The following is a 21,767-nucleotide window of genomic DNA, read 5'->3' on the forward strand; positions in this document are numbered from 1 at the left end:
TGCAGAAACAAGTTAAGGATTTAAGTAAAATATAAATTTTCTGGTGAATGTATTTGGTAAGGCGATAAAATTTTGGTGATGTATGTCGCAATATATCATTTTACACTGCTGTTTTATTCGTTCAAAAGTAATATGTATCTATCAAATGCTACTGTTTAAAATTTACATAAAAAGTTTTGTGATCTTTCGTAATCGTTCGTTGGACATACCGCACACCATCATTTCTTTTACATAAAAGTTTGGAATATAACAAACGAGAAATAACGTTGTTGAAAAAGAAAAGACGAGAAATAACGTTGTTCCTAATATGTGTGTACTATAATATCTTGTCCACAAATAGTTAATTAATTATGTATTTATACGCAAATGCTAAGAGCAATAAGTGAGCAAATAATTGGATTGTGACCATCCGACAGATTTTGTGTGCCAAAGAAAAACAAATTTAATAAACATTCAACGATATCATCAATATCAGACTACTATACTCCGTGATAAGCTATGGTTTTTATATGTGTGGCTGCTCGTGAACGATTCAATTCCCCTTTCTTTTTTTTTTTTCGATTTCCGAGTGTACTTAAATTATGTCTATAAATATCCCTTAATCTTCAACGTCCAAGTTGTCTAGCTAGACCGCAGCTCAAACTAATCTAGATGACTGCAGCAACCAACTTTTCACGTATATATAGTAGAAGACATTAATACTTTGCAACTTTACTAATAATAAGATAGAGAAGTAACAAATTCTTTGATACAAATTGATGGAGTTCCAAGGAAGCTAATAAGATATCTTTAGAATTCAGAATATATAACAATAAAGATAGATCTCACACATGAGCCACTCTTGAAAAATCAATCTGTTTTTTTTTTTTCTTGATAGCTTGTCACATGTACAGTTGGAGGTGTTTAGCCAAGATCCTCAACACTTATTGGTCTTAAAAATTGAAGCAAGACGTTTTGCATTAGGAATAGGGACCAAATATGTAGATGTTGCATTAATTGCAGTGCTTGAGAACAAAACGGATGATTTTTTTGCATGCCTCTATTTGTGTGGCTATTAGAACAGTTAGACCACTGATTGTTTTCAAATACTAAAGCTAAATATGTTACAATATTTTAGGTTAGATGCACCCGAATAATTAGAGACGCAATAAGTAAAAAAGTGGATAGAGCCTAGAGGTACAAGGCTGTGACATATATGGAAAGACTGACAAAGATACCAAAAACGTGCACCGTCCAATATCCTAGCTACTATACCTATTACCTAACCTTCTTCCAGGGGACAAGGACTTAACACATCACTATCTCTGCCAGTTCTATTTTATTCTGTATTGGTGATGAACACAATGAAAAAACAGTTAGAAAGGACGAAAACAGTTTTTAATTGATTGTTTTTTTCTCCTGGTATTTTTTTAACATAATTATTAATACGTGTTATTCTATATAAATGCAAATTAGTGAACATGCATATCGTAGTGAATGTTTGTCTGAAAAATAAAGAAATAAATGTTAGTACATATGTACATGGACGTAAAATTATTAAAGCCTGCCGGTAAAAATCGTACCCGAATATCCAATCTGGAACCCGATCCGAAAAATCGGGTTCAAATTGGATACAAGTTTATCTATAAAATTATATTGGGTTCTATTTTCTAATATCCGTGGGTTCGGGTTCGGGTCGGATAATACCCGGTACCGGTTTGGGTACCCATCAAACCCAAATATATAAACATATTTATAATGTTTTTGTTTAAGAACATATTTATAATATTTAGCATTAATATAATGCAATTACCCAAAATTATGATTATAGTTTTGAATTTTTCATTTAGTTTTATACTTAGATATAAAAAATAATCAAAATTTCTAAAATATTTTGTCACATAAGTTAAAATTTAGTTTAATTTATTTAAAGTTAATTAATTTTAATTTTTTTTTTTCGGGTACCCGATAGTTCAGGTGTTAATCGGGTTCTAAAATTTGTAACCCAATCGATCCGAACCCGATAGTACCTAAACCAAACTGAACCCATATATCTAAAATTACCCAATGAATTCTATATTTCTAAACCCATTTACCCGAACCTGAATAGGTAATACCGAACCCGAACAAGTTACCCGAATGCTTAAAGGATTAAAGAATGACGTGTCTTTTTAAGTTTTATCTTTTAAATGTTCTTGATATACATAAACCTTTTTCTTATTAGCTAGGTGGTCTGACATAGCAAGATTTTTGGAAAAAAGAACGGATAACGAAAAACTATTGGAACACACATCGCTCAAGAAACGTTTGATTAATTACATTTGCAGCATTGATTCCGTAAACCACAAGCCACTAGCTTCGTAGAGCCCGTAGTCGATCTGGCAAATCCCAAGAAGTTTCGATTCGCAAGAAGAATGCAATCCGGATGAGCACCCGTCATGATCACAATGGAGTCAAGGCGGACGTACGTTACGGGTAAAATTTTTCAGATTAATGTTATTTTACATGAGTTTTTAATTATACACTTGCTAAAATATTTTTTATTGTCCCCATTACCCTATTTTCTTTTTAGATACACATTTTGGATTGTGTATAATATTAAAATATCATACAAATACAATACAAAAACTTAATTTTGTTTATATTTCCAAGTCCATATTTTATTAATAAAATAAAATTTTATTACTTATCTTAACTTGACAAAACTAATCAAATGTTTTAATTGATATAATTTTATTTCAAAAATAATAAAATAAGAACCGACATCAGCAGTGATGGGGGCGTTGAGAGAGTGCTTTCTTAGGGCATCTCCAACCCACCTCTATATTTGCTTTTTAACTCTATTTTTGAGTAAAATCTACTCCAACCCATCTCTATTTCTACCTCTATAATAGAGATCTCTACTTTTTTCACTATATATAGAGGAACTCTATTTTTTCCTCTATAATAGAGTTGAACTTTTTTATTGATAAAATGGTCCTTGAAATTTTAACATTTTTATATTTATGATCAAAATAAATAAAATATATATTTAAATAGTTTAATAATAATTTAATGGAGTATATTAATAGGATAATTGATTATAAAGTTAAATTTGACTAATTTTAATATTTTGGTTTAAAATTTTTAAAGGTTTTCGTATACAAAAATTTTAAAGGTTTTTGTATAGAAAAACATTTTTAATATTTGAGACTATTATTTGCAAAAGAAAATTTATATAAAAACTTATTAAATATAAATAACTTAAATATTTTAGTTTTTATTCATGCCATAATATTATTTTTAATACAACAAAAACTAATTATTTAATATTCTGGTAAATTACTTCCGGATCTACCAATAACATTATTTTTATATGATGCAATGTATTTCTTTGAATAAATGTGATATTTAAATAATATTTATGAATGTTAAAATTTTAAATAATATCATAATTTTATGAAAGTTTCACATATACTAAAATAAATGGGTTAGTTTGCAACTTTTATTAGTAAAAGGTATTAATAGTAAAATAAAAAAAAAATCTACGGAATATTCTTTTTTAAAAGAAAAAATAGAGGTATCTATTGGAGCAAAAGTCACCTTCATTATAGAGTTCCTCTATTTTAGAGGTAAGAATAGGGAAAACCATTGGAGATCGTCTTAAGCAGTAAAAAAACGTTTTGAAAGATCGATCGAGTCCTACGTCAAGGCTTTTAAAAGCTGGTTCCATCGGCAAGATCTTATCAACCTACATAGCAGGAACCTTGAGATCTTATACACCGTAATTAATTCATGTCTCTAAAACTCATTCTTTTAGTCATCTGAACATATGATCGATAACAAGGAAGATCTCGGACACGAGCATTGATCTCAGCATCCCCGATCGATTATGATTTCCCACAGTTTCTTGAGCGATTCATTAGCGATAACAACGAAGCCGAGAACATGTTGATGGAACTAACCAACCAATTATCCCCTCAGTTAGGTCCCACGACATGAAGAACTTCTCATGATCTGTCTATGGCGTGTCAATTTCCCAATGTTGATAATTTGCCTAAGATTATAATTAGGGTTTTTCTCTTCGATTTTTTTTTTTAGTTTTTTAATTATTTATTTAACTTGTTAAACTGTTCTAGATATCAGTCACTAAGGCCCGGCCGGGTCGATTAGTGTATGATTTGCGGAAGAATTTATATATATATATATATATATATATATATTTTTTTTTAACTCTTTTCTTAAATAAAATAAGCTTTATCTATATATTTCGGCAGATAAGAATCTAAAGCTTTATGTAGAGGTCCACACTATAACTCAAAAGGTAAAGAGAGCAATGAGTGAGCAACAAAATAGGATCTGTACACCCGACAAATTTTGTTTGCTAACAAAAACGAATCTTAATAATAGAGAGTGAGCAATATCTGTTAAAATCTTCATTGATCATATATATATATATATGGGTTGGTGTGACGTGTGTGTGTGTGTGCGTGTGAGATATGACTTATATTATGACTGCTTTTGTTTTTTTTTTTCATGTGTGTGGATGCACATGCGAATGATATATATGATCTAATTTTGGAGGTGTGTGTGAAAATGAAAGTTTTATGTTTCTGTCATCCGACTAAAAATCCACACTTGAAACAGCGATTGAACTGAAAATAGACCCACAATACTATATTTGCGATTAGACAATACAACCAAAAAGAAACGTAGCTTATTACACGTACGGCTGCAAATACTCTATGATCAAGATCATATTATTCGCATAGCTAGCCAAAATAAGCAACCTGTAGTCACATTATATAATATGAAGCTATCTTTCTTAATTAATAGTAGATGATACCTCAAGTTCCGTAGTCCACCCACGTATTCGATGACGGTCTTCAAGGTAGGGTTATATTTAAACCTCTAAACCTAGCTTCTTTTTCCTTTTCCATATATTAAAATAGCTTTATACAAAAGAAAACAAAATTCTTTTATTTTTGTAAATAAATTCCAAATTCCTTAATCCATACATTTTTAAGAGTCCAAATCCAAATCAACTTTATTTTCCCGATTATATATTTCCAACGATAATCGAACCCATGTTCTTCTAGCTAGCTGTATACGTTTTTAACTTACACCACTTCTTTTTACCTAACCCTAAGGGGATCAAATCCCACTAGCTAGAAGCTAGTCCAACCACTACTAAATCAATCCCAGCGATGATATATTTGATCTAACCAAATAATTTATATATAGCCAAGAACTTTAAACGTGGAAATTTTTTGATGTTCAAGTTCCAACAAAGTGGATATAAATTTTTATAAAGTAGTATTAGGAAATTGGAAAATGGGGGGAAATTTTATTTTAATGATAAATTTTTAATGGGAGAATCAATAAACAAGAACTGTATAATTAACCCACTGCACATGGTGTTGTTTAACAAACTGAAATTATTGCAGCCCGGCAACTAGACTTGTGAAGCAGATCGATCGGACCATCAGAAATAGACTCTTCCTCCTTTTAAACTCAGGCAATGATCAGTATGCAGATATCCTTACGCTCTGGTTTTCAACCAGAACATAATGTAATCTCTCGAAAATCATCTCTCTTCTCTAAGCTCCGTTAGAGCATCATTAGTGGAGAACCCTTCACCATTGCTCAAAAAAAAAAAAATTAATATGTAACTAATAACATACTGATACGTGTAGAAAAAGAGAGATAACCGTTACTTCCCCTAGTAACTTGAGAAGCATTCCTCTTTCTTTCTCTCTCTTTTTTATATTTTTTATTACATTTTAATAAAAGAATTTTGGGAAATAACTCCCACTAATCATGGTCTTACACTTGTTGTAAAGAACTTGTTCTTTTTATGAATAAAATTTTACATTCATTCAAAAAAAATAAAAAATTATTGCAGCCTTTTCTTAAATCAATTATTAAATGAAAATACTGTAGTGGTCAAACGTGCATCTAATTAAAAACTCCTGTTAGTAATATACTTTGGATCTTGTTTATGGATGGAGTAGTTCATTCCAACCACAAGACGAATCTCTTTTTTAGATTCTTGTGAGTTGTTTACTTGTGAGTTTCCAGCTAAAAAAATCTTCGGGTCTATAATTAAAGGAACCCTAATTGGGCCGTTAAGAACATAAAAAGCCCGTTTAGTGGTTTCTACTTCTTTTTCTTTTTGGGCCAACGTATCGTAACGTTTTAGTCTTTTTTTTTTCTTCTGAGTTTTAAATAATAAGCGAAATTATAAATCCATCTCAGACAACCTCGGAACAAGGACAAGATCTCTCACCAGGTTACTTGCAAGTTATTATTACACAACTTACAAAACAACTTGTATAAACGAAGCAAGGAATCTAACAATTGAAATTTGTGAATTCTCATTATGAAACCTACCCAGAAAGATAAACCCTAAAAAGTAATTGAAAATTTTCACATTGCCTGCAGAGTTGGGTAAAGTAAGTAACTTTGATCTCTTCATATAAGCCCCATCGATGATCCTTCAAGTTTACCGAACAAATTTCGAAACTTTTCACTTTTACCACTCGATTGAACCCGACCCGTTTAACCGATGGATACGGAGGATAGGTCCGAGATTGCCTTCTTCGACGTTGAGACGACTGTGCCAAACCGTGGTCAACGTTTCGCGATACTAGAATTCGGGTCAATACTTGTTTGCCCGAAGAAGCTTACGGAGCTCCGAAGCTACACGACTCTTGTCCAACCTGCAGATTTGAGTCTCATATCTTCCTTGTCCGTCAGGTGTAACGGCATCAAGCGTGACGACGTCGTTTCGGCACCTTTGTTCTCCGATATCGCTGATACTGTTTACGACATTCTCCACGGTTATAATCTTCTTCTTCTTCTTCTTTAAAAACTCTGTTTCGTATCCTGAAATTTTTGAGTTCTTGGTTGAGTTTGTAAATGTAATCAAAGGAATGGCCAAGATTCAAGCTTTTACATTATATTTTGTGTTTTGATTTTTGCAGGGAGGATTTGGGCAGGTCACAATATATTGAGGTTTGATTGTGCAAGGATCAGGGAAGCATTTGCAGAAATTGGACGTCAACCACCTGAGCCAAAAGGCGCCATCGACTCATTGACTTTGCTTACTCAAAGGTTTGGTAGGAGAGCTGGTAATATGAAGGTACTACAAACGAAACATTCCTTTTTTTCCCAAAAAGTTTGTTACTTTTCACAATATCGGATTGGTGAATGATGGAATTTTAATTCTTTACTAAGTGTCTTAAATCCTCTGTGTGCTTTGTTACTGCAGATGGCAACTTTGGCTACTTATTTTGGACTCGGGAAGCAGACGCATAGGTAAAATATAACGCATAAGCATTAAAAAATCTAATTCATTACCTCAAACTATCAAAAGCTTATTAAGGTCTAGTTCTTTGTACTTACCTAATTCAGGAGCCTTGACGATGTTAGAATGAATCTTGAGGTTGTCAAATATTGTGCTACGGTGTTGTTCTTGGTATGTTCTCTTTTAGTTACTAGTCTTTATCTTCTAATATCTGTTGCAAACAATGTCTAGAAAACCGGACTAATTAGAGGCAATGATTTTATATTTCGTAGGAGTCGAGTGTCGAACTTGTAGATCATTCGGTATCTCCAGGAACCACTAGTTCAAGGAGACGTCTCGATGCATCTTCTTCTCACGAGGGTAATATAGTAACCTCTGTTAGGCTACCGTCCATTAGCGAGAACAGTGCAGCTCAGCCGGATCCGTTTAACATGAGCGTCTTGAGGAATGAAATGGCTTCCGACAACCACCTTCAATCAGACATTCTCATGGAAGAAGAAGAAGAACAGATTCAACCATCTGATACTGTTGTCTTTGAGAATACAAGTGACCATGAGGGATTCTTGGCGCCAGATGCGATATCTATTCCATACATCAAAGCGCTTCTTGTCCCGTTTTTCCCTGGAAGCCAAATGAAGAAACTAACACTACTCTATGGTGATGATTCCCCTCTGCAGCTCTACTGTTCTTGTCTGAAAATACGGTTTGGAGTCAGTGGGAAGTTTATGGATAACACTGGGAGACGGAGGTTAAACTTTGTGGTTGATCTGAATCCAAGCCTGTGCAGCATACTCGAAGCATGTGACAGTAATGCGCAGAAACTATCCGTTGATTCGGGTTCTACCTCTGACTGGAATCCGGTTGTGAATCCAACGAAGGGATTTGTAAACTACCCTAACGCAAGGATACAGTAAGTTTTATACCTTACTAAACTCTCCCTTTCTGGTTCCATGTTCTTCAAACAAAATCCTGGTTTCTTGATTGGTTTGCTTTTAGTTTCTCCTGATTAGCTTCTTGTGTTTTTTCTGCAGTATTGCAACAGAAATAAACGGAGATGTAGCTCGGTATGCAACAGAGATACACCAGAGAGAGTCCTCTGGAGCTACTCAGAAACTAATCTTCAGCAACCCGAACGGTGAGGAGCTGGAATCGTTGCTTACCACGGGAAGTTTGGTCGATGCATTCTTGTCTCTGGAACCGTATGATTATCATCAGAAGGCAGGAATCCGCCTTGTTGCCAAAAAACTAGTTGTACACTCATAAATCAATACATAACTGTTAACCCCAAACACACACTCACTCGTTCTGTGTTGTAATCATGTAGTTGAGAAGACTCTGTACATAAAAGTTTCAAATAAATGCAATCCAGATTTGTAGAATGGTTCCTTGTGTCTAACTGAGCAAGAATGCATAAACTGCAATCTTGAATTCCTGATTAAATCACTTAACGAGAAATGCTTCATGTTACATCTTCTTCTGGACATTACAAACTTTTCATTACGTTGAGCCAACATATTTTTGTTACTTTGGCTGAATTAATATAATAATCTTTAGAATTAATTCAGTTAATAATGAAAGTCTTTTATTACATGGTAGTATGGTTTTGCTTTATTAGTAGTACTAATGGTGCAATTAAGTGAATCGAATCTGAATCAAATAATATCTGAATCTTGATCTCTAAAGTTGTTAATTGTCCGCGTCCTCTGTGTGTGTCTCACCTCTCTCTCTCTCGCTAAGACAAAACAAGTAGTAGACAACAACAACAACAATGGCTTCTTGATCAAACTGTTTTGCTTTACTAATTGTTCCACACAATGGGGAAGGAAGACAGATTCAAGACTCAGAAGCGTATTTCAACCGCTTCTTCCGCCGTCGCCGGCGTTCTTCCGACGACGATGACGAGCAGCGGAGGAGGAAGAAGACCACCACCACCACGTGGCAGACAGATCCAGAAGACCTTCAACAACGTCAAGATGACAATCCTATGTGGTTTCGTCACCATCCTCGTCCTACGTGGCACTATCGGCGTCAACTTCGGAACTTCCGACGCCGACGCCGTTAACCAGAACTTAATCGAAGAGACTAACCGACTTCTAGCTGAGATCCGATCCGATTCGGATCCTACAGACCCAAACGAGCCACCTGACTCGGATCTTGATCTCAACATGACGTACACTCTCGGACCAAAGATCACAAACTGGGATCAAAAACGTAAACTTTGGTTAACGCAAAACCCAAGTTTCCCAAGTGTCGTCAATGGGAAAGCCAAGGTTTTGCTTTTAACAGGTTCGCCTCCAAAGCCTTGTGACAACCCCATTGGTGATCATTACTTGTTGAAATCAGTGAAGAACAAGATTGATTATTGTAGGATTCATGGGATTGAGATTGTGTATAACATGGCTCATTTGGACAAGGAGCTTGCTGGGTATTGGGCTAAGCTTCCAATGCTTAGGAGGTTAATGTTGTCTCACCCTGAGATCGAGTGGATTTGGTGGATGGATAGTGATGCTTTGTTTACAGACATGGTGTTTGAGATACCCTTGTCTAGATATGAGAATCATAACTTGGTTATTCACGGGTATCCGGATTTGTTGTTTGATCAGAAGTCTTGGATTGCTTTGAATACTGGTTCCTTCTTGTTTAGGAACTGTGAGTGGTCTTTGGATTTGTTGGATGCTTGGGCTCCAATGGGACCTAAAGGACCTATACGTGAAGAAGCTGGGAAGATTCTAACTGCGTATCTTAAAGGAAGACCAGCGTTCGAAGCTGATGATCAGTCTGCATTGATCTATCTACTGCTTTCACAGAAGGATACGTGGATGGAGAAAGTGTTTGTGGAGAATCAGTATTATCTTCATGGGTTTTGGGAAGGGTTAGTTGATAGGTATGAGGAGATGATAGAGAAGTATCATCCGGGTTTGGGAGATGAGAGATGGCCTTTTATTACTCACTTTGTTGGATGTAAACCGTGTGGGAGTTATGCTGATTACGCTGTTGAACGTTGCTTGAAGAGTATGGAGAGAGCATTTAACTTTGCGGATAATCAAGTGCTTAAGCTTTATGGATTTGGTCACAGGGGATTGTTAAGTCCTAAGATCAAGAGGATCAGGAACGAGACAACGTTTCCTTTGAAATTTGTCGATAGGTTTGATATTCGGAGAATGTCACCTCTCAAGATTGAACCACGGAGCTAGCAACGGATAAACCGGTTTGGGAACTTTCAAAAAGCTCATTACTTTTGTCTTTTTTGTTTCCATTTATATAAAAGTCAATAGATTCTTTTGTTAACTTGAACAGAGGATGATGTATTATCAATCAATTTGTTCAAGTACCTTTTCATTTCAAAGAAAAGATTTTTGCAGAACACTAAGGATGATTTCGAGAGATTGAGATGTAGAAATTTTACAGAGAGCTTTGAGTGACTTACAAAAGAATATAAACAAGAAACAAAAAAAGAATCGATCATCTTCTTGATACGATGTCCTTGTGGTGCTTAATCAGTAACTCATTCATCTGAGCAATCTGATGTAAAAGCTGAACTATCCTCTGTTTGCAAAATCACAAAAAGAAGCATAGCTAAGTAACATTGTAAACATTGAAGTCTCTTAGACATTTCATCAAACACTTTGTATGCACAAAGATATAAAGAAAAAAATGATGAACAAACCTCGTCTCTCTCTTTGATGGCATCTCGAAGATGATTAGTGGTTCCACCTTTGACAAGTTTCCGGCGAGCTTGTACACGCAAGAACTGGATAAAACGGCCGGAGAGTGACTGAGAACCAGGTGACCAAATTCTTCAATTTCGAGTACACACGTACGAGAAGAAGCTCCCACCAATCTCCAAAGACATCAATTTCACGACGATTCAATTGTTTCCCGTCTGAATCGGGAACTCGCGGAGATTTTGGTTGTTTGTCTGAATCGGACGGTGGAGACTCGCCGACGACTAATAGTAACGGCGGAGATTTCTGTTCAGTTTCAAACGGAGACTTGCGGTCGAATTCAGATGGTAATACATCTGAATCAGAAGGGAACAACGAAAAAGAAGAAGAAGAAGAAGAAGAAGAAGAAGAAGAACCAGAGTGTCTCGATGAAGACGACGGAGAAGAGGATTCCGAAGGAGATTCGAGATACGTATCGACTCCATAGATGGATGAATCGACAACGAGATTCTCGTGGTAGATCGGCGGGAAAACAACGTCATCGTGAATTGGGGAATCTCTGATGACAACCATTGACGAACTCGGATCTAAAGGACCAATCATCAGCTGTTCTTCATCTTCCGTCATTTTTTTTTGTTCACTTGGATTCGAGCCGACGAGGAGGCTTAGTCACACACAGGCTAGGGTTTGTTTGTGAGAAAAGAGAGAAGAGTGTGGCGTGAAGGAGGAAGAAGACAACACAAACAAAGCCATGAAAGTTTCAAAACTTTGGGATCCAACAAAAACGTGATTGTTGCGTTTCCTTATTCGTCGTTTCTTTATTTTCTTACGTATGCGTTTGCTTGCTTTCCTTTTTTTAATTGTATAAAAACATTAATGTATAGTTTAACTTTTGATTGGTCTGAATCACTTCGTTACATAAAAAAATATCTTTTTCATTCTCGAAATTAGATTATTTTTTTAGTTACTTTGATGAAATACTTAAGTTTGGCAAACTACAGTATTATTTTCATTGGTCTGAAATCTGAATCCTAAAAAAGAACAATGATGTTGCGTTACGATACAAAGATACACACTAAAATAATGCTCTACATCTTTCTTTCTCTCAATCTACCTGAAAACCCTATACAACATTTTCAATCTATCAAAAATTCCTCTAGTTAGGAAAATTAAGCAACACGAAAGAATCCTAATTTACATGTTAGAATTAAATCAATGTGGAATCATATGTCAACGTTAGTGGAGGGAGATGAAGACCTGTCTCTTTATCTTCCAATGGTTTTCTTCGATAGCCCCCGCCCTGGCGAAACCCCTCCCGATAGGGACCCCCCAGCCTGTTTTTAACTTTCACGCCTCATGCAGGTTTTTCTCGAACAGCAGCACCCGCCTTCTGGCTTACAAGACCACCTTTGGACCTTGCTTTCTCTCAGAGAGATTCTGGCGGATTTTGCAAAATTATATTCAAGTTTTTTTTTCCTCAGCTATCATCAACTGGTTTTTTTGTCAGACTGACTCCTTTCGCCTTCTCCATTTCCGCTTCCTTTGCTTTGGCCTTCTCCATTTCCGCTTCTTTTGCAGCTTTCTTCTTCTCCAGCTCTGCTTGCTTGATGTTCTCTTCGTGTGCTTTCTTGAATAACCTTATGAAATTCAAGAGGGTCGCAGTAACTGCGGCATTCCATCACCCCGGCATTATTATTATTAGCTACATAACACTTCCAACTAAAAAAACGAATAGAGACTTCTTTTTCCTATGTATATTATTGCCCCAAGAGTTTGAGAAATTTATATCCCGCGACATACCTTGTTCAAATGGACAACGGTTAGGATCCTCACCAAAGTAGTGCGCAAGTGCATCAGCATTTCTTCCCTATTGTCCATCATAAGATACAAAACAAAAATCATCTCAGGACTCAAAACACATTGTCAAAGGTAAGAGGGGCTTGGAATAGTAGAGGTTGACAAATTACCACGACCGAGTAAAGACTCGATACAGTTGCCACTTCAGTCTCGGCAATGGATATGAAGTCCCTCAATGTCTGTCATCGAAAACATAAACGTAGGTTTAGTATCCAAAAGAAGTTAAGCTGAAGAAGTATCTTCCAACGGGTTATGTGGCACAGTCATGGAACTAATCTCGCATTCCTTATTGATAAAATATGCAAAAGGAAAAAGAAAGAAAAACCAACATACTTTACGGAAAACTTCAGAGACAGGACCATCACTTTCGGATGCAGTGAGCTCCTGGTTCAATTTTTCTAACCCTTTGATTATGGCTTGCATTTCCTCAGCCAGAGACTTCAGTTGTATCTGAAATAGACAGGATAATCAAGTGATGAGCCAATTGCAACTAAATGAGTTGAAGACGAAAAAAGCACAAACGCAAACCTTTGAGGCTGATTCAAGACTTTCAAGATCCTTGTGGAAGTCCAGTAGAACTGATGCCTTGGAAGCAAGGACCTAAAGAAAGAAACAGATGAGGGTTTCAGAATTATGTATTCCTCCTGAGCCAGACTAATCTAATTACAACCCTCATCAGAAACTTGATCCTGCTTTTTTTCGATTATAGTTTTACCTTGCAAAGATAATGCATGAGGGTCATCTTGCTGTTAGCAGCACGTGTATCGCTTAATTTCAATAAACTGTCCAACTTGAATCCAACAGCAGCGCCTGCATAAAGCAGAGCAAGAATTATATCAGCCACAAAGGCGCCGAATCTAGCCCACATTGAGCAGAGAACTTTATTGTCTTGCATAAGGATATGTCTTGTTGCTAAAACATGATGTAAAATACGATTGATATAATACTTACCCCTTGCAGTTCCTTGGTTAAGTGTGTTCCCCAGGTAAAGAATCTTTTTCATAATTTCTTTTAGCTTTTGGGAATTACGGACCTGATGAACAGCAATAAGGAGCACATTTTAACAAGGAGAAATGATGGACTAAAAAATAGAGTTAATTACAGCAAGCATCTTCTTACCTCCTCGCATGCAGAATTTACTGCATTTAAACTTTTTTTGAATTCTATTATCTGCACCAAAAAAAACATCATTATCAATAAGATCAATAATCTACAGTTACATAGACACTGGTGACTCTAAAATTTCGTCCTCCAGAGAATCACAAGATTATAACAGTATAAGTAATACCACCAGACCTGAGTGCCGAATTGAATCTTGAAAGAAAATACTCTAAGCTTTGCCTCTACTCGTGGCACCTTCATTAGCTCTAGGAAGTACTGCGACAACAAAATGGATGACAGAAGTAAACAAAGTAAGCTAATTGCTAACCATATTATACTAGGAACCAAAAACAGTGCGAGATTGAGAATCTCAAGACTTAAACAGACCTGCTCACACTTTCCCAAGGTCGTCTTGTCACCAGTGTAGTTCTACAACAAATCAGTCAATTACGACCAAAAACAAGGACTCATGTCAATAAAAAGTGAATATTGATAACCAAGAATTGTCAATAAAAAAGTGAATATTGATAACCAAAAATTGAAATATTTCACAAATGATCTCCAAAATAAAAGACAAATGTCGAAAATGCTACTCAAAAGTCAAGAGGCAAAACCTTAAGAAGCTCCATCTCCTCCTTGGTTGGACAAAATTTTATAAGATTATCTATTTGATCAACATCTAATACAGACTCATCCATTGCCAGAACTGCAGCCTGGATGATGCAAAGAAAAAATGTGGATAATTATCATTAAGCTATGGAAGATTAACCAATAATGACTTTGAAAAGTAGGTTTTGGAGCTTACCATCATATCAGGCAGAGGCATCTTTACTTTCGTAAGCATAATTTCCGTGTTATTGGCTCTCCTAAGATCAATCTGGAAAATCATAAGACAGACAATTACAACTTTTCAAAACGAGTTGAATATTGAGCCACAAAAGTATACAGACATGCAATAGGCTTCAAAGTAGAAGAAATTCCAGGACAGTAGCTAATAGAGACATTCTTAGTACAACTTTTTATATATTTTACAGATACACAGGGTAGTACTCAGACAGTAACCAAGGATAGGATTATTTCACATACCAGTTGAACCTTTTCAGGTTTTGCCCCAACAGACTTTCGTCGACTCCCAGATTTGTCAGCTGGCTTTGGCACTGTAGCAGAGAAAAGGGTCTCTATTTCTGAGACATCAAATTCTGATGGACTAGCAGAAAGAAAAGATGACGATTAATTAGCAATGGTCAATAAAACCTCAGTATCACAGAATTGAGTTTCGTGGATAATCAAACGTGCAAGAAGGGAACTTAGAAGTAAGAAAAAAGCAAAAATAAGGTTTAGTCCAATACGTTTGCGATTCTCCATGTCTCTGTAGCTCATCCCATAAGCTCCCCTGCAAAGCCCTTGTTACTTTAACCCAATGTAATGGCTTCAGGGAAGACTTTTTCTGAGCTGCAGACCCAAAACCTGGGCGTGGAAGACCACGTCCCCTTCCTGCTCCCCTAGGATCAACTGCAGCTCCCCTACCACCAAGCATTGGAGGCGGAGGACGTCCACCACCCGGAGGTCTTGGTCCAGGAGGCGGAGGTGGACCAGGACCACGACCACCAGGAGGCGGAGGAGGAGGTGGACCAGGACCACGACCACCAGGAGGCGGAGGCGGCGGTGGGGCTCCTCCACGCATCGGAGGAGGCGGAGGCGGTGGGGCTCCACCACGCATTGGAGGAGGCGGCGGCGGTGGGGCTCCTCCAGGCATCCGGGGAGGTGGTGGCGGAGGTCCCCCAGATCTAAACGGAGGTGGCGGTGGTGGCGGAGGTTCCCCAGATCTAAACGGAGGTGGCGGTGGTGGCGGAGGTCCCCCAGATCTAAACGGAGGTGGCGGTGGTGGCGGAGGTGTTCCATGACTTGGTGGCGGAGGGGGAGGGGGAGGTACTGAGTGTGCATTCTTAAAAGGAGGTGGCGGAGGTTGAGGGATTGAACGCAACTGGCTAAAAGGAGGAGGAGGTGGGGGCGGTGGAGCTGTTTTACTAGGTGGGACCTCGGGTGAAGGTGCAACACTTGTATAAGGCAGAGGAGGAGGCGTGGGAATGTGATGTCCATTTGCTATTGTTGTGTTTGATGAGCTAAATGGAGGAGGAGGAGGTGGTGGTGGTGGTTTAGAAGGGGACGATGTGGAGCACAGTTCACGAGTTTCGAAAGACGAAGCATACACAGACTTCCAAGGTGGTGGCGGCGTGTTTGATGAGCTAACTGGAGGAGGAGGAGGTGGTGGTGGTGGTTTAGAAGGGGACGATGTGGAGCACAGTTCACGAGTTTCGAAAGACGAAGCATACACAGACTTCCAAGGTGGTGGCGGCGGCTGCGGAGGTAACAAAGTTTCACTGTTTCGCCTCACTGATGCAAACGGGGGAGGTGGCGGAGGAGGCGGTGTTGATGGGAGCTGATATGCTTGAGAGTCGCTGCTCTTTTGGCCTGCTGAATAGTATGAAGGCGGAGGCGGCGGTGTTGATCGGAGCTGATTTGCTTGAGTGTCGCTGCTCTTTTGACCTACTGAATAGTATGCAGGCGGAGGCGGCGGAGGAGGAGGCGGTTTTGATGGGAGCTGATATGCTTGAGAGTCGCTGCTCTTTTGGGCTACTGAATAGTGTGCAGGCGGAGGCGGTGTTGATAGGAGCTGATATGCTTGAGTGTCGCTGCTCTTTTGGCCTGCTGAATAGTATGAAGGCGGAGGCGGCGGTGTTGATCGGAGCTGATTTGCTTGAGTGTCGCTGCTCTTTTGACCTACTGAATAGTATGCAGGCGGAGGCGGCGGTGTTGATCGGAGCTGATTTGCTTCAGTGTCGCTGCTCTTTTGGCCTACTGAATAATATGAAGGCGGAGGCGGCGGAGGAGGCGGTGAAGAGGTAGGAAGTTGAGAAGTAGAACATGTTGCAGGAGTTGCCAAAGCTGAAGCATACACAGACTTCCAAGGTGGGGATGGTGGTGGTGGAGGCAACACGGTTCCACTGTTTGGTCTCTCAGATGTTTGAGAGTATCTGTCATTTTGGTTCTGTGAAGAGTAATTAGGCAGTGGTGGAGGTGGAGGAGGTGGAGGCGGTGATGCAGCTGCTTGCTTAGATGGTAAAACTGATGTAGTGGCCTCACTGGTTAGAGAGGGTAAAACTGATGTAGTGGCGTCACTGGTTAGAGAAGCTTGATGGGGAGAGGCAGTAGGTAGAGAAGCCGGCTTTTCCTTTGGGCTAGAATTTGGTGATGCGCAAATTGGAGCTCGACTACTCATATCCGGTGAAGAAACAGACGCTCTCAGATATTTAGTCTTAGCATCTTTTGGAACCACACCATCAGGTGATGTAGCTCTTTTGCCATCCTTGAGAGAAGTAGTAATTGAAGCAGGGGCACTGTTAATTCTTGTTGGGGGATACGCCACATGCATAGAATCTTTATATGAGCCCTTATTTGAAGGAATCCATCGAGAAACTGCGTTAGGCTTAGCCATTCTTACGTTCTGACCCTGTGTTTCTTGCTGCTTAGACTTCGGTTTAAGTGAATCTCCAGCCACCTTTGCATTTGCTCCGACCTGTTTCCTTGGTGTAGCTTGTGTTTTTTCGGATATGGGTTTGTTGAGATTAGAACTGGTTTTCTGAGTCGTTGGTTCTTCTAAATCAACCTGGGAACCATTGCCTTCTCCGTCACCTTTGCGTTGAGTCTCTACTGTTCTAGAATCATTTTCTTTAGGTTCTTCTAAATCATCCTGGGAACCATTGCCTTCTCCTTTGCGTTGAGTATCTGCTGTTCTAGAATCTTTTTCTTTAGGTTCTTCTAAATCATCCTGGGAACCATTGCCTTCTCCTTTGCGTTGAGTCTCTGCTGTTCTAGAATCATTTTCTTTATGTTCTTCTAAATCATCCTGGGAACCATTGCCTTCTCCTTTGCGTTGAGTCTCTGCTGTTCTAGAATCTTTTTCTTTAGGTTCTTCTAAATCATCCTGGGAACCATTGCCTTCTGCATCACCTTTGCGTTGAGTCTCTGCTGTGCTAGAATCATTTTCCTTCGCTTCCATGATCCTTCTCTTTCGCTGCTCATCACCATCATCTATTCCTATATCCTTCACTGAGTCAATATTAGAATCTGCCTTCCCATCCGACCTATAATGTACATCATCAACAGTGATATCTTTAACCGGATCCGTGCTAGTCTCTGCATGCATATCATGTTTATGATTAGAATCATCTGATCCAACTGATGCACAATCTAGAAACGCATTGGGATCCACGTCCCCCTTCCACACTTCTTTTCCCTCAGAATCATCTGAAGCAGTATCAACAACCACAAAACTATCCGAATCTTTCTTATTATGGTCAGGTCCATCAATCACATCGCTAAAAATTTCCTCCACCTCAAAAAATTCTTCGGGTGAAGCCATATCAAAATCGTTCTCTTCTTCTGATGTTGTAGAAGTAGCGATAGTAGGCACCACGGCATCAGCGCCAGAGAAAAGTACCTGATACATATATGAGTATGCATTCAAACTTAACAGCCTTATTCAAAAGATGATCAGAGAATATTTTCACAACGGCCTACCTCTGCCTTAAATTCCTTTGGGAACTGGTCCTTTGCATCCCAAAGTATATCCATCTCATCGCGGTGGACCATTAAAATATTAGCACGCACAAATGCCGTGTGGAACATGATTCTAAAGACAATCTCCTCAGTCACAAAATCATCATGCAAATGTATACATTCCAGAACAACATCCCCTTGAACGCGGCACTGTATATCTAATTTCACCAGGATACACTCTTCCTGCAGATGAGATCACACATATGAGCATTTCATTGGTNACAAAATCATCATGCAAATGTATACATTCCAGAACAACATCCCCTTGAACGCGGCACTGTATATCTAATTTCACCAGGATACACTCTTCCTGCAGATGAGGTCACACATATGAGCTTTTCATTGGTATAAACGAGCTCCCAAACTCTAAACTATCTTTTTATTAATGTTTTTAATTCATATATGTGGGAAACTACACCACCGTCTCAAGTTCACATGGAAAGAAAAGGGTATTATTAGAACCATTTCCCGTGCATAAATCAGTGTGATGATAATATTATGTCACAAAGATACAATAGTCTAGATGTACCTGCTGGTAGAGACGAGTGTGTTTCTTTGTCTTTAATGTGGAGAAGAGAAGTATGGAACTCCTGTTGGTTCGGGCTTTAGGATCCTGCCCATAAACGCGTAGAATTGGTCTGCAACCTTTTCTCTCTTCAAAATGTGGGAGATCTCTGAGAATCAAGCAATCCAAAAGAAGAGGCGTGTCTGAAGGAGGCCAGTCAGAGCCTAAATTTCTTCTGGAAATGTACTGAAGATATCTGAGTTGAGAAGGATGTGGGTTTAAAGGGGACAATAGATGAAGAAGCTCCTTAGGAGCCTGTTTGTGTACCATCTCAAGAGTCTTCTGCTCACCATGATACTGTTTTCTGTACAATAAAAGCCCCGATAACATGAAGGCAAGAACAGGCCAACCACCTCTTTCACAATGCATCAAGAGAACATTTTGTTGACCTTCCAACGATAACCAGCTTTCACTCGATCGTAGGAAGTGATGAATCATTTCGAGAGGTAAAAGCGGGCAACTCTCATACTGCCGTGGATAATCCATTACAGTCATATCGTATTGAGACAACACGTCTGATATTTGACTTCGTTGTTCTCCTTCTCTAAAATTAAACACCATGAAAGATGCATCTGGGAAATGATCCTGAAGCTGCGTAACGATGCCACCCAAGTATACTTTGTACTCAGCCTCCCCCATAACATCGCTAGAGAAACAGCAGTCAAAAACTGCAAAACAAAAAAAGAAACAAGAGACGATCACAGCTCAGAAACCTGGAAACTCAAATACATAATTCCTATAGCTTTGAGACTTTTGTCACTGAATACAATGTAGAAGTATCATTGTCGAACATTAAAGGAAAGCACAGTTTTTTATTTCTTGGTTTCGTGTCACACACACACACACACACAATAGAAGAATATCCCACAAAGCTATAAATTGGTCATCAAAGAGATTCTGATTCCTAAGAAACCTCTTTAATTCAAACAGAGACAAGTTCAGCTAAGCTTCCAATTTGCAAAAAGCTACACTCGAAATTCTCAACGCAATTAAACTGCCAAAACCCCTCCAACCAACCAGCAATGCGCCAATATTATTTTAAGCAAGTTTCGAGATGCTTAATTTTTTTTTGTTGGTTGATCCTTGAAACAGAAGAATTCAAGAAAGAGTAGATTACCATAAACACGCTCCGAGATCTCGAGAAGGCGATCCGGAGGCTTCTTGTAGAAGAAGCGACGGAACAGCGCCATCCGGTGGCGCTGTCTCTCCCGCGATCAGATCCAAACCGTCGGATTTAGTAAAACAACAAAGAGATCATTATAGACTGCTCCAATTCCGTTGACCTAAACCCCAGATCCCCTTCTTCCCCTCCTCTAAATTCACCTCACAAACCCTAATTTTTTTTTTTCACCCCCACCTAAGCCCAAAAAAGTAGACAAATTTTGGCAAAATTACAAGAGCATGATAAAGACCCCAATTCCCAGAATTATTCTCCTCTCTATAATCTAATTTTGGAAACAACACAAGTCGTAATCACAACGCCAACCCCAAAAAAAAGTTCTAAGAAATTTTCCAAATTACTTTTTTTTTTTTGGGTTCAAATTGAATCGATCTCTCTCTCTCTCTCTCTCTCTATATGTACAATGCAGAATCGTGGAAAACAAAGAATCTTCGAAGCTAATCAAAATAGTTTGTTAAAAAATATATCAAGAGAGAGAAGGAAGTGACAGTGAGATGAAGAATTTCAGGTGAAAATAAGGAGAAAGACGAAGCTCAGAATTACAAAATAGAACGAACAAGATATGAGATTTCGACAAATCTTCCAGCAGTTTTTTTCTCAATTTAATTTATTATTTTTATTATTATTATTTTATTTTTTTTAATTTACTTTTTTCATTATTTTAGAGGTATTTAATAATAGCAAACAAAAAAAAAACTTTTTTGATTCGTAACCATAGTTGTGTTGTGTAATTGAAATTGAACTCGACGGAACACGAACCAAAAAGCGTAAGTGGACGACGACTTTAGACACAGTTTAGAGAAAAAGTAACAAAGACTCGGTTCGGATTTTTTTGGACAGACGAGACGAAGACAAGACCGTTCTCTACTCTCTAGGTGTCTGTCTCATCCTACGTGGATATATTAGTAATCAATTTTTTTATTTAAAAAAAAAATTACAACCACGTTTCTTACGAAAATAACAATAATAATTAAATTTCAACTTGGGGGTTTTCCCATCTGTCTAAAACACGTCATTTTTAGAAATTCCTAGAAGTAATATCATTCATTCATATGCGAACAAGCCATTAAACACATTCACATTTTTTTGTTTGTGAACCATGTTCCGTGTACGTACGTACTTACCACATTTATAATTGGTTCATGTATAATATATACGTGTAATGTATTTTTTTAATATAATGATGTTTAAAAAAAAAACTTTAATAAAGGGGATCTTCTTTTTCATCCTTTCAGACGGATCCCTTCTTTTATCAATCGATCATAGAGAGGACAGTAATTTGTCTACATGAGTATATGATATAAATTTGCTGTGAAAACTGAAAACTAATTGTAGAATGTGCACGAAAAAAATAATAAATTAGAAATGTGAAAGTAATATACGTACAGTATATGATCAAACAACTAAAAACGATTTTTTTTTTTATATTTAAAAAAACGGTTAACAGCCCATTGGTCTTCCTAACTGAGACCCATATAAAAAGAGTTGGGCTTAAGTATAGTTAACAGCCCA

At 38.0% G+C, this 21,767-nt stretch overlaps 3 protein-coding genes and 1 pseudogene across 5 annotated transcripts; 2 read left to right on the forward strand and 2 right to left on the reverse strand.

The window, feature by feature from the left end:
• On the forward strand, positions 6,320-8,646 carry LOC104768981 (protein NEN1). The gene is made up of 6 exons (XM_010493088.2): positions 6,320-6,800; positions 6,945-7,102; positions 7,232-7,278; positions 7,375-7,438; positions 7,540-8,177; positions 8,299-8,646. Exons 1-6 carry the CDS (start codon positions 6,527-6,529, stop codon positions 8,528-8,530), a joined length of 1,413 nt encoding a protein of 470 aa, XP_010491390.1. The 5' UTR covers positions 6,320-6,526; the 3' UTR covers positions 8,531-8,646.
• On the forward strand, positions 8,937-10,553 carry LOC104768983 (probable xyloglucan 6-xylosyltransferase 3). The gene has a single exon (XM_010493089.2). It carries the CDS (start codon positions 9,082-9,084, stop codon positions 10,459-10,461), a length of 1,380 nt encoding a protein of 459 aa, XP_010491391.1. The 5' UTR covers positions 8,937-9,081; the 3' UTR covers positions 10,462-10,553.
• Positions 10,641-11,717, reverse strand: LOC104768982 (annotated as a pseudogene).
• LOC104768984 (formin-like protein 20) lies at positions 11,958-20,846 on the reverse strand. 3 transcript variants are annotated; one of them, XM_019242310.1, is made up of 19 exons: positions 20,193-20,846; positions 19,040-19,743; positions 18,751-18,820; positions 18,472-18,623; positions 17,890-18,391; positions 15,240-17,655; positions 14,977-15,097; positions 14,696-14,767; positions 14,505-14,603; positions 14,278-14,319; positions 14,086-14,166; positions 13,909-13,959; positions 13,741-13,822; positions 13,505-13,599; positions 13,318-13,389; positions 13,123-13,239; positions 12,900-12,968; positions 12,733-12,799; positions 11,958-12,597 (listed from the first exon to the last, which is right to left on the reverse strand). In XM_019242310.1, the coding sequence occupies exons 1-19, from the start codon at positions 20,263-20,265 to the stop codon at positions 12,410-12,412; spliced, it is 5,073 nt and encodes a 1,690-aa protein (XP_019097855.1). In that variant the 5' UTR covers positions 20,266-20,846; the 3' UTR covers positions 11,958-12,409. The 3 variants fall into 3 exon arrangements, with proteins under 3 accessions (XP_019097855.1, XP_010491393.2, XP_019097854.1); XM_010493091.2 differs by having other exon boundaries at positions 15,240-16,362; positions 16,438-18,391; XM_019242309.1 differs by having other exon boundaries at positions 15,240-18,391.

Source organism: Camelina sativa, chromosome 20 (genome assembly GCF_000633955.1).
Source record: "Camelina sativa cultivar DH55 chromosome 20, Cs, whole genome shotgun sequence".
NCBI classification, from domain to species: Eukaryota; Viridiplantae; Streptophyta; class Magnoliopsida; order Brassicales; family Brassicaceae; genus Camelina; species Camelina sativa.